Source organism: Furipterus horrens, unplaced genomic scaffold, assembly GCF_987537825.1.
Source record: "Furipterus horrens unplaced genomic scaffold, mFurHor1.1.pri manual_scaffold_5, whole genome shotgun sequence".
NCBI classification, from domain to species: domain Eukaryota; kingdom Metazoa; phylum Chordata; class Mammalia; order Chiroptera; family Furipteridae; genus Furipterus; species Furipterus horrens.
In genome coordinates, this window is record NW_028327175.1 from 184,384,727 (window position 1) to 184,397,135 (window position 12,409).

The 12,409-nt window shown below is 42.8% G+C and overlaps 1 protein-coding gene across 1 annotated transcript in view; it reads left to right on the forward strand.

The window, feature by feature from the left end:
• SORCS3 (sortilin related VPS10 domain containing receptor 3) overlaps positions 1-12,409 on the forward strand; it is a 550,161-nt gene that overhangs the window by 448,386 nt on the left and 89,366 nt on the right. Inside the window, exons 10-11 of the mRNA XM_090279550.1 lie at positions 6,373-6,519; positions 8,282-8,384. Coding sequence (XP_090135676.1) covers positions 6,373-6,519; positions 8,282-8,384 — 250 coding nt within the window. The remainder of the gene's footprint in view (positions 1-6,372; positions 6,520-8,281; positions 8,385-12,409) is intronic.

Consider the following 12,409-nt stretch of genomic DNA (forward strand, 5'->3'; position numbering starts at 1 on the left):
GCTTGCTAATACTGCACTCCAAAATTGCACCCATCCATCCAGTAACAGACAGAAATCGTAAATTAAAAGATCTGTGGAAGCTTGTCTCTAATACCAACACACTGGGGTACAGAGGATGTGATCTTTGCAGGCAGATCCCCCGCTCTTTTTCTCAGCATCACCAATCATTATCAGATCCTTTTCCCTGGGGAGGAAGAAGTGAAGATGTGAAGAAGTGAAATGCATTCCATATGTCAAGGCTGGCATGAGCCAAGAATTGGACGGAGGGTGTATATTTATAAGTTTTTGAGCTAGCCAGTCTCATTGAATAGAATAGATGCTTGTCAGGTTCAAAAATGAGTACTGGATAAATATTTGGAGTTCAGATTCTAGAAGGCATTTAATACCAAGGAAATAAATTTGATCCTGACACTATCTAGACCATGAGCAACATATTGAAGGTTTTTAGAGGGCAATGCTGTTTTACACCTGGAGATACACTATGTGATTTGGAGACAAAACTCAATTTAATTGGTCTCTAGGGGTCATTAGACTTTAACCTTCTTCACTGGAGATCCTCATAGAGACTGAGATGGTGTACCATATGGCCAGTTAGCAAAAAAGACTATCATTTTGTCTGGACTCTGAATGCCCTTGAGTAATGCATCTGGGAAAACCAGTACACTTTCACATTAAATTCAGCTAAATGAACACACTTTTATGGAGTGTATTCTGTTTGATGAGATGGGAAAAGGTATAAGTGACTCTATTAGGGTAGTCAGTGATCACAGTCTTTTATTAAAGTTATGATTCCCCATGTTGTGGGGTCACCAAAAAGGAAGGTTAATTCTAACTTGAGTAATTTGGAGAGCCTTATGGATGCATTGGCTTGCAGAATGAATGTCGGAGCTGGAAAGAAAGACATGCCTGGTGGAGTCTCAGCATGAGAAGAGAACTAGAGTCTGATGAATAGAGGTCTACTTTTATAGAATGTTGAGTGATGTTGGAGAATAGTAGGGATAAATATTCCAAAGATACCAGCAAAGAACTTAACTGAAGACCTGGGCATCTATTCTATGGGCTAATGGTTCTCTGTTTTCCCCCTATATCTATATACATAGTGAATGATATTTCTATGCATGATGTAGTCCCCTATTTCAAATTAATGTGTAACTTTATATGATAATGTAACAGGATGCTACACTGTATTCCCTTATCTGAAATGTCAGAGATGCCTTTAGGTACCACAAATATGAAGTGGCTTGGACTGACCATGGCCACTTAAAGCTAATGGTGTATCACTCCATCTTCCACAATGATCTCTCAAGCCTCTTCCTGACAATGGAAGTAGGGCAAAGAAAGCAAGAACTTATTTGAGCCTTCATCCTGCAGGTCTTGGCTGCTGACAGACCTCAGAGATCAATGGGAATCAGCCCCACTAAACTCACTAAAACCTAATAAGGCAAATACATCATCATTTCTTGGTCTGGTGGAGCAGTCTGCTGCTGTACAGAGTTTCTTGCTTCCCTCTTTAATCCCTGCCTCAAAGTACAATATTGTCATAGATGTAATTACACAATCAGGGGAGAAAATAATTTTTGAAGGCCAAATAATAATAACTCTCTTCTTTAAGTTTTCAGAGCCCATTCTATCAAAACAAAGCTGGTGTTGACAATAAATGTGGTCCAATCACATGTGCTCACCATTATTCTTATGCCACTCTTCTCATATAGGGGTGTGGTCTCGTTCCATCCTTAGCTATAAACTATGTTTCTCCTTAGTTGTTCTCCACTGATAAATCAAGAAACAAATATTCTTTTCAACACCCTCAGTTATATTATGGGTGTTAAACTTCCTGTCTGATGGATTTTCTTCAATATGTCCCTGAATATTAAGCATCCAACTTGTAACTCCTTATAATAACAATGATAGCATACCAGGCAATGCCTTAAACTGGCATGGTTGAATAAGTATGTGATGTGAGCTACACATGCACTTTTAACTTTTCTACTGCCCACATTAAAAAATGTAAAATGAATTATAATGATATATTTTATTTAACAAAAATATCCAAGATATTATCATCTCAGTATATGTTCATTATGAAAAACTGTTGACATATTTTATATTTTTCCATACTAAGTCTACAAAATCCTGGCTGTATTTTACACTTCCCACACATCTCTATTCGTATACTGAATTTTTATCAGAAATCCTTGATCAGTATTTACGTTCCATAAAATTTACAGTAGAAAAGAGAAGGTTAACACACCCAAAGTTATTCCAAACATACTTAAAAGTTTACCAATGACTAAACTGGTCATCAGTGTTTAAACTGGTTAAAATTAAATAAAATTATGAATAAGTCACTTGGTTCCACTGACCACATTTTAAGTGCTCAACAGCCATATGTGGCTAGTGGCTATGGTATTGGATAGCACAAACTAAACAGCTTATATAGTTTTTCTTAATTATCTATTACAACATCCCCTTGTGGTAGGTATCATTCCCCATTGTGCCTATGAGAGTACAGAGGTGCAGAGAATTTAGTAACGTAGCTCAGATCACACAGTTAGTAAGTGCTGGATCTACAATTAAACAACCCATGTTTATTTGTCTAGAAATCCTGGGATTTCCACTATGTATTTTTTCTTTTTTTTTTTTTTTTTACTGAGGTATGGTTTATAAGGCATACAGTTCTGTGAATTATGACAAGGGTACACAATTGTGTAACCACCACCACAATTAAAATATAGAACAATTCTGTGACCCCCAAATATTCTCTCCTTTGGCTTTTTGTAGTTGAGTCTCCTCTCACCTAAAAGTACTGGCGAAACACTGATCTAATTTCTCTCTCCAGGTTTGCCTTTTCTACTGTGTCGTATGAATGGAATCAGATAGTAGATATTCTTTTGAGTCTGGTTTTTCTCACTTAGAATGATGCATTTGAGATTCACCCATACTATAGAGTATCAATAAATGTTCCTTTCTCTTGCCAAATAGTATTCCATTGTTCAGATGTGTCACAGTTTATTTATTCATTCTCCAGTTTGAGGGCAATGACTTTTGTTTCCACTTGTGCATGATTACGAACAAAACTTTTATAAATAGTCATATGAACATGAGTTTATATTTCTCATGGATAAATACCTTGGAGTAGGATTGATAGGTTGAATATGAGTATAGATTTATAAAAAGCCACCAAATAGTTTCTAAAGTAGCAGGATCATTTTGCATTGCTGCTAGAGATGCATGAACGTTCCAGTGCTTCACATCTGCACCACACTTGGCATGATCAGTGCATACATGTGTGCATGTGTTTGTTTGTGTACTTAGCCATTCCGAAAGAAGCATGGCGCTGCCTAATTGTGGGTTTAGTTTCAAATTTCTCATGACTAATGATGTTGCATAGGTGAAATGCAACTCTCGGAAGTAAACTCAGAGTTCTGGTCTCTTTGACCATCTTATTGATGTTTCTGTGTTTTTCTTGTCCCTAGTGGCTGCCTTCCACCCTCTGTTTTATCATGATCTTAGGTGACCCTCTTTTTGGCCAGATGGACAATTGCTTATTGCCTCCAGAGGGACATTCTTTTTCCAAAGTGACCTTCATCGGATTCTCACCACAGGTTTGACTCTTGGGACAGCCCACAGCAGACTGTGGTAATTGCTTTTCTCAGCAGAGCCCTGTCTTGTTTTCTTGTCCTGAGGGCCCAGGGAGGTGAGTGACAGATGACCATGCCACCTGGACTCAGCGCTCTGCCAAGGGGCCACTGAGAGTTTCCCTTTGCAGTTCAAATGGACTCCCAGAAAGTGTGCCATGCAGTCCAGACACCTGTACTACCCTCTTCCATGGGGTCACCACAAGCTGGGGCTTTTCTCCTTGAACTGCTGGGGACAGCAGCAGCCAGGTTCTGATTTCAAACAACAGGGGGAGGAAGCACATTTAAGGCAGATGCCAGCTCCCTCCTTGGGTGGAAAATGATAACATGTGTCTCATTATCTAATTTCTTTACATTGAATATAGCGAGGGTAAGTCTTGTTTCTTGATATATATGTACCTACATATGCCCACGTATACGTGCATATATGGGTACGATTCTACTAGGCTGTGTCACAAATGTATTTTATTGTTGGGTTGTATTCAAAAAGTTTGAAAGCTGTTGGCCTGAGGTACACAAAAGCCAAGTGACTTCTAAACATATAGTCCATTTGTTTAAGCTATGGAGCCAAGAAGCAATTCAGTAATAACGTAAGGGCTTTGACCAATCCAGATACGGAGGGGAAGCGCTCTGGTTCTCTCAGACAAGAGGGAGGTTGCTGTGGAATTGTGTGCGTCTGCAGGAGAAAGGCCTTCAGAGCCGCACATGGGTTCCCTGCGCTCCAAAGGCCTCCTTCCTATAATTTTTCAGCCTCCGTTCTCCTAATTTTGCTCTCAGGATATGTGGGACATACAGACAGTGCCCATCCGAGTGGTAAAGCTCCCAGTGGGAAATTATGGTAGGGGCCGTTCCATTTGCCAAACACGCTCATCCGGAAGAACACAAGAGGCGGTTGCATGGCTAATAATTCATGCTGCAGAGTGTTGCACTGGAGGGAGGGGGAGAGGGTGACAGAACCCCCACAGGAGCAGGCTCAGGAGTCTGAGTCTGACCCTATCCTTTCTTGCAGGAAGTGAACAGCAAGGTCCTGGGCACATGTTGGAGGTGGGCCAGGTGGCCAGGGGGGGAGAGTTCTTGGAATCATTATCTGGTGGTCCTAAGAGAATACCAAAAGGCCAAGGTTCTGAAGAAACACAGACGCGTTCTCTGTGAGGACTAATTGGCAATTAGGTTTAAGAAAAACACCTTTGCAGTTGGTTTTCAAGACCCAGGTGATCTGAGGGCCTCATGGCTCCTAAATGAGCAGATAAGCTGCCAGCCTTCCTGAAATGGCACTGACTTTAAGCAGCCAGGGCAGTGAGGGTACCTCTGGGGAAGCGCCCCACTCTGACAGCAGGTCCCACCTGCCCCATGCCTGTCAGCTCGGCTTCTTTCCTTACCCACCCTCTGTTCAGGGTGGGAATCTAATGAATTCCATTGTTGGCCACTTGTCAAATTCCCTTGGTGGTGTCCTTCCCAGTTAATTCTGTTTTTTTTCTGATATTTGTTCAGTTTTTTCTTTGTTTGTTTGGGTTGGCATTCTCTTTCAAGGCCAGTCAGGTTATTAAAAAATTAAAAGCCAATTAAAAAAAAGAGACTTCTTATTTTATCAACTAAATTGTGCCATGAAAAAATAAATAAAAGAGCTAATTTCTGTGGAATTCTTTCCCACTGGAATTCTCTCAGAACGGCAATAAATCTGAGTTAACCATGATCCTTAGAGAATGGGGCATAAATATAATTAAAAGTTTGAGATCTCTATTATCCAGAAAACCTGCCATTAAACCTTTTGTTTATATATACTTGAACTATTTGAATTATCTTTTAGCTTTGGAACATGATGGAATTGTAGGTGAAGTTAAGAGAATCTTTTTCTTTTTTTCTTTTTTTCTTTTTTTTGACATAGGATGTTGTCAATATATATAGCTGTTCTTATTGCCCAGAATGTAGACATAGTAGGAATAAAAGTTTGAGTAGATTTTTACTTATTCCAGATCCTTCTAGATCATAAATGGTTCTTAATCTTCTAGCTTCTCGTTTTGTGGTGATACTCTTCTTCCTTCAAAATATTATGGGAATGCCAATCCCACTAATCAGGAACTCTGGCAAGAGTGCTCCATGTTATTTCATGTGTCCATTGTTGGCCAACTGAGGGAAAATAGCAAGAGCAGTCCTGGTTCTGCCTGTTTCAAAGTGACCACTGGCTGAGAGCCAAAGATGGTATGGGAGTTCTCCACAATCACACAATAAGCTAGCGACACAGCCAGAGAGATATTATAGATTCCAGGTTGCCAAGCTGGGACATCTGCCCGAAGCATATCTACCTCACTGCCAGTTGGTACACCTCAACTTCCATCATTAAGGGGTGTACCTTGATGCCTAACACCCTGTTTACAAGGCCCTCCTGAGCAGGAGGGGCAACATTTGCAGTTGTTATTGACCACGCCCACCTCAGAGGGAATGCTAATAGTTAAGGATAGGGTCCTAGGGAACAAAGTGCAGAGACATGCAAAGTGGAAAAGGCAGGTGGGTAAGAGCGGAATAGGACATCTGAATTGGGGGGTGGAGGGTGCAGAAAGGAACTCAGACTCTTCTCAGAGGCCACATAGCATGTGGTATGTCTAACCATGGTCCTTTTCTTCCTTTTTGTACCCCTAACATCCTATGGAAAGTACTGGAGTTTCCCTCAGGGCTCCTCCAAGATTATAGGCATTTTGGCCCAACGTGGTTCTCCATCTCTCGCCCTTTTTCCTAGGTAGCAGGCATCAAAGGGATATTCCTGGCAAACAAGAAGGTGGATGACCAAGTGAAGACATACATCACGTACAACAAGGGCAGGGATTGGCGCCTACTTCAAGCTCCAGATGTGGACCTGAGAGGAAGCCCAGTGCACTGCCTGCTGGTCAGTCCCCCAGTCTCATGAGAAGTCCACAGGGAAGGCTGGTTACCTGAGGATGCTGTCTCAGGGGCTTTCTTCTCTCAGGGGGCCTTAGGAGCTTGGCTGGTGCTGGGCAGGGATTCCCCATGGCTCCCAGGGTGTTTATCTGTGGGCTCAGACTGTCATAACCCTTGGATGCAAAGTTCAGTTGAATACCAGAGGCATTTTAGTGAGAAGATACTATGTTTTCTAACTCTTAGTAAGATAAGGAAATGGACAAGAGGAAGCACCTGCGTTCCAGGGGCCCAGACAGCTGCGTAGGGGCAACAGATCTCTTAACTGATACTGGTATGATATGGTTTGATAAATGTTTGATGGATGTCAAGATAAGCAAGTTGCCTCGGAAATCCAGGAAAGGTCAGGCTGGTGTGTCCACATGGAGTAGTTAGTCGGTCAGCATCCCCAGGGTTGCAGCTCTATGGAATATTGGGGAAGGAGCCATGGAGGGCAAGATGGAGAAGATGCTTTATCTGCCCTCAGGTGCTACAACTCTAGGTGGGGATGGAAAACAGATCATTAGCAGTGACATTCACAACCATCAGTGTCATCTTAAAGAGGACCTATGTGACAGCAGTGTGGTAGTTGTCAGAGGGAAGGGAGTGTTGGGGGTGGAGGGACCTAATATATGGTGACAGAAGATGATTTGACTTTAGGTGGTGGGCACACAGTGCAATATGCAGATCTAATGTCACAGAAATGTACACTTGAAACCTATATGATCCTATTAAGCAATGTCACCCCAATAAATTTAATAAAAATTAAATTTAAAAAATTTAAAGAAATTCTTCTAAGGTCCCATAAATGGTTATGTTTCTGCTTAGCAAAAAGAAGTTGTCTGTTGCCACTTATTTAAAAGGTTTATTAACCAATGAATCATGGTGAAGACATTTTTTGAAAAATTAGCGACACAGTGGTAAATAGGGTGAACATGGCCTGTCCCTTTTTGTAGTATTGGTCCAATTCCATGTCTTTTGCTTGGAGATACTAGCAAGGTCAAAGACAAATGCCTATATATTTCTAAACACTGGTCACAACATAATTTTTCCTCCAAACCTTACCCATGGCTTCATCTTATATCTTTAACCTAATTTTCTACTTACCTAATTTCATCATTTTCATATTTTTGCTTATTATATAATAAGTATATTATACATACCCATAAATTATCTTAAAGAACACACAATAGGGATAAATAAGTGAATAAATATGGGGCACAAACTTGTATGAGTTTTAGGCAATAGATTCAAATATTTTAAGTAAAATTCAAGCAAAATTATAAACAGGAACCAAATACATAAAACAGATACAGGATAGAGGGCCTGGGCACTTAGCTTCCCCTTGTCATCCCTCCCAGTCAGGTCCCTCAGAGCTCTAAGAAGCTGAGTGTGATGCTCAGGGTCAGATATGAGAGAAGGTTCATGTCATCCTGTGGTAAGGAATTGTCAGGGAGTTCGCGTAAAGCCAGCCATGAGCTGGATCTTGATGGATGGGGTGGGGGTGAGGAGGAGAGGGGATAGCAGACAGTGTGATGGGAGTGGGGCGAGGTGTCAGGGCAGCTCCTGATGTGAACGTATCGGTGATCTCAGGTGGAGATGACTCCTGCCCAAACCTAAGCGTACAGTTCACATCCAATCCCCACTGTTTCCGGAAGCCTAACATCTGGTTTGGCAGGGGTGTCTGTCAGAAGTTTCCTGGAATAAATCCATCTCCTTCTTCTCCCTTGTAGCCCTTCTGCTCCCTGCACCTGCACTTGCAGACCTCTGAAAATCCGTATTCCTCAGGAAGAATCTCGAGCAAGGCAACGGCCCCGGGACTTGTGGTGGCAACAGGTAAGGAAGATGTTCCCTAGGCTTCTTCCTCACTGACAGCTGCTGGACTATGCTTATACTTTCTTTGGGTCCATTTGAACATCAGATGCAAGCAGTGGACACTCTCCCCAGGAAATAGGCAGGTACTGGATCCCCAAGGCCATTCTAATAACCCAGGTTAAGAGCCCCAGACACTTGTGATTTCTAGGTCAGTGTGCCGTCGCACAGACACAGAGCAGTCCTCTCAAAGTGAAGTGACTGATAAGAAAGATGATTTGCAACAGGGGATTCTCACTTTCAGAAAATGGGATCTATGACCTTCCTAGCTCACCAAATACAAGTTGGGGTAGTTCTCTCTTTCCACATAGGATTCTTTGCAGAGGGTTTCACCCCAGTCCTCCTTTTAATGATGTGGTCTCTAGTGTATGGAAAGGTTTGTTTACACATGATTAACACTCGGGTGAGAGCCTGGGGAAAAGAGTAAAAACACTTAAGGTTGTATTGTTAGAACCACTGTCCACTGAACATCAATCAGAAATGAAGATAAAGCAACTTAGAAATGAAAACAGAAGTCTCTAGGGGAAGGTGCTCTGATTAGCATGCAGCTGATTTACATACACCTTTACACCTTTTCAGGAATACATTGATGGCATAAAGCAAGGCAGGCTTCTCATCTTCAATGTTAGAGCTCAGGGGTTAGGCAGCTTTTTACTAATGAAAGCAGATACATTCACAGTGAGTTCTGAGGTGGCACGTCTGTCTTTCTCATCAACCCGAAGCCCTGCCCCTGTGCTTACTGCTCTCCTAGACATGGCTTCATTGCCCAGGCCTCCAGCTGTGTGAACTTTAAATACCACCAGCACCCCACCGTTCTAATCAGACCGACAACTGGTGTAGCCTTCTGGCATTTCAGCCAACTTCTCTCAACCCCATAGGGGTGGACGCACCATGTTTAACAGCCCTGGCTTCAGAGAGCTCAGGACAGAGAGAGGAGGGCAGGCGCTGGAGCTGTTCTCCTGGCTTGGGGAGTGATGTCAGCATTCTGTAATGCGTGTGGGTATACCTCCCGCCTCTGTCTGGGACTGCTATCCTGTCTGCCTCTCTCAAGGTCTACAGGAGGCCCTGGCCTGGAGTGGTAGCAACACTAAAAAACTGTAATCCATTATAAAAGTGAATGTTATTTAAATGTGTGTGTACTGTGTAGCCAGGCTTTGTTCTATGTGGTCCTGCTGCTCTGAGCTTCAGAGTTTTCATTGGCAAAGTGGGAATAATAGTAGCGACAGAATTGAAGGAGTAAATGAAGCAAAGGATTTAAAGTGCTCAGAACAGTGACTAGGGTATATTGAGTCCCCGATACACATCACCTATTATCATTAATATTACAGAAATTAAAACCACTGTTTTTGCAATAGAAGGAGATTTGCTCATCTCCTTCAATAGAATCCATCAATCATATGTGTACACTTTGCATACACCAGATGAATGAATGCACTGGTTAACCCTGTCATCCTGCTTTGCAGGCTGAACTCTGATACTTACTAGCTTTGTGAATTTGACTTCATTCTTTAACCACTGAGCTTTGTTTTCCTCGTCTGGAAAAGAGGGATGTTTTCTATTTTGTGAGGGTGATTAAGAATTACAGATGGAGGAGAGTGTCTGCACGACCCAGCAAAGTGCTAAGAGCATAGTCCTGGTGGTGGTTATTACCTGTGACTAGCATGTGTCTCTGAATTAGTCTAATGCTAAGGCTTTATAAATTAACAAACACGCAGACATTAAAGATTTGGTTTTTACTTTTTTATCTGAATATATCAGAATTAACTAATTTGTTTTTCTCTCCCCTTTGTAACTCTTGTAACTCTGTATGGCTTCTCGCTGGATGCTGGGGCATAGCTGACCAGATCCTGAAGAAAGGGCAGAGCTAGATTGCTGGCACATGAGTCCTCATACCCCAGTTTCTCCTTATTCTGCTTGCCAACTCTCCCTGTGAGGTTATTTGCGGTCAAAAAGTAATTATGAAATTAGCCAAAGGTTTCTTCAATGGCCTGCATAGATCCTCTCTCTCCAGGGCTCTTCCCTATATCTATACATTTCTCTTGCCTTCAGGTGTCAGTGACCCTGGCCTCTCTCCCCTCCACTCCTGTTATTCACTGCCTCTTCCCAACACTCACTGAGATGTGATCTCGGGGAAGCTGTGTGGATAAACTCATCTCTAATTCCCATTGAGGCCATCTCAGAAGGCAGATGGGATTCCAGTCTGGAGAGTTTGGCAATTGCTCTTAGCAAACAGACACACTAAGGTTCTTAATATCCTTACCACTGTGGTTTCAAGCTCGTACTGAAGGCCTCACATCCTCACAGTGTCTTGCGAAGTACTTTTTCTGCCCTGATTACACAAGGACCCTATAATATAGAAAAGGCTATTACTCTTCTCAATTAGCGATGGAGAGATGGAGGACAAAGGGGAAGAGGGGTCATGCCCATATCTACATTCCCTCTGGATCCAGGACTACTCTAACCAGTAACCACTCAGCCACACCTGGCCCTGAGCCCCTTCATGTATCAGCTCTACAATGACCCTGGGGCCCCTGCCATGCTTTCTATAAACTCTGAATGTTCAAACCCTAGTGTTGTTCCTCCATGGAGTCACTTCCCTCCCTGCCCTTCCTCCTCTGAGCCCTTAATTGCCCAGCATAGGCAATGGTGAGAGGAGCATCTCTAACTCCAGATGACTCCAAAATTTCTCCTCTCTCTCCTCTCCTCTCCTCTCCTCTCCTCTCCTCTCCTCTTCTCTCCTCTTCTCTCTACCCTCCATCTCTCTCCTTCTCATCTCTCTCCCTCTTTCCACATTTTTTCCCCACAAGTTTTTAAAGAACAGAAAGGGTAGCCCTGGAGGAATCACGATATGGAGGCAAATTGTTTAGAGCTGCTGACACGTACAGTAGCAAACCTCCATGATTTACCAGCTCAGCTATTGGTGAGAGAGGCTCCCAGTTCTCCTTCTCACCCCGCCCCCCCACTTCCCTCCTGTCACAACACTTACGTGGGGAACAGCTACACCTTCTCCAACCTGGCCAGCAGCTGGCTGCTTCGGTAAGCCTTTTCAGTTCCACTTTATCCAGCAAGGTGTGTTATTCAAATCTTCCTTCTCTGACACCATAACCCAGACTCTTCCTGCCAGAGATTTCCCACTGGGCCACCTAGGGACTGAACACCTTCAAAAGTCAAATCATCCTGGATACATTCTTTGTGTCCCTTCATCTGGGAATTGACTTTTTGGTCTCTGTGATCACCAGCTTTTCTTTCAGGGCTCCTTTCCATTGACAGAAGATATTTCCCCAAACAACCTTCATTGTCAGCCTGGGATTTTTGCACCAGGAAGCCTCCACAATCAACCTAGTTGAGCTTTAAAAGACATGCTGAGTATGTGGGCACAGCCAGTTTTTAAAGACGGTAAAAGGTGATGACACAGATCCTAGGAACCCATGACAGGGATGACAGATTTGAGCCTTAGGATCTTTCTCTCTCTCCTCTCTTCTCTCTTTCCCCCACCCACCCATGGTAGACATTACTAATCAATCACTACAGTCTATTGTGTTGAAATCAAATATGGCCTCAGAATCCTTATTAGTACTATGTCCCAGGAAACCTGCACCCAACAACACAAGTTGACGTTCTCTGCCCCATCCTTCTTACCTTTATCTGTGTCTTCCAAAACCTGTATCCAGAGAATGGTATTCCAAGTCCCAGATAGATAGCCCCAGTGCTGCCTGCCATACCTGTCCCTACTTCATCTGTAACCTACTGTTTGAGCCCTGAGTCCCAGGCTTACTTTTGGAAGCCCGAGTGTCAAAACAAGTAGGCTAGCTGTGTGTTCTTGAGGTTGATGGGGACTTGACAAGCTATAGCCTGGTTTTAATTTCTCATTTTGAAACATTAAATGTCAGGAGCTCAATTAACATTATTGCATTTTTATTTTGCTCTTATTTAGGCTAAGGTGTGTAGGGGCCAACATTTCTTTCCTGCTTTTTCCCCCCATTCCTGCT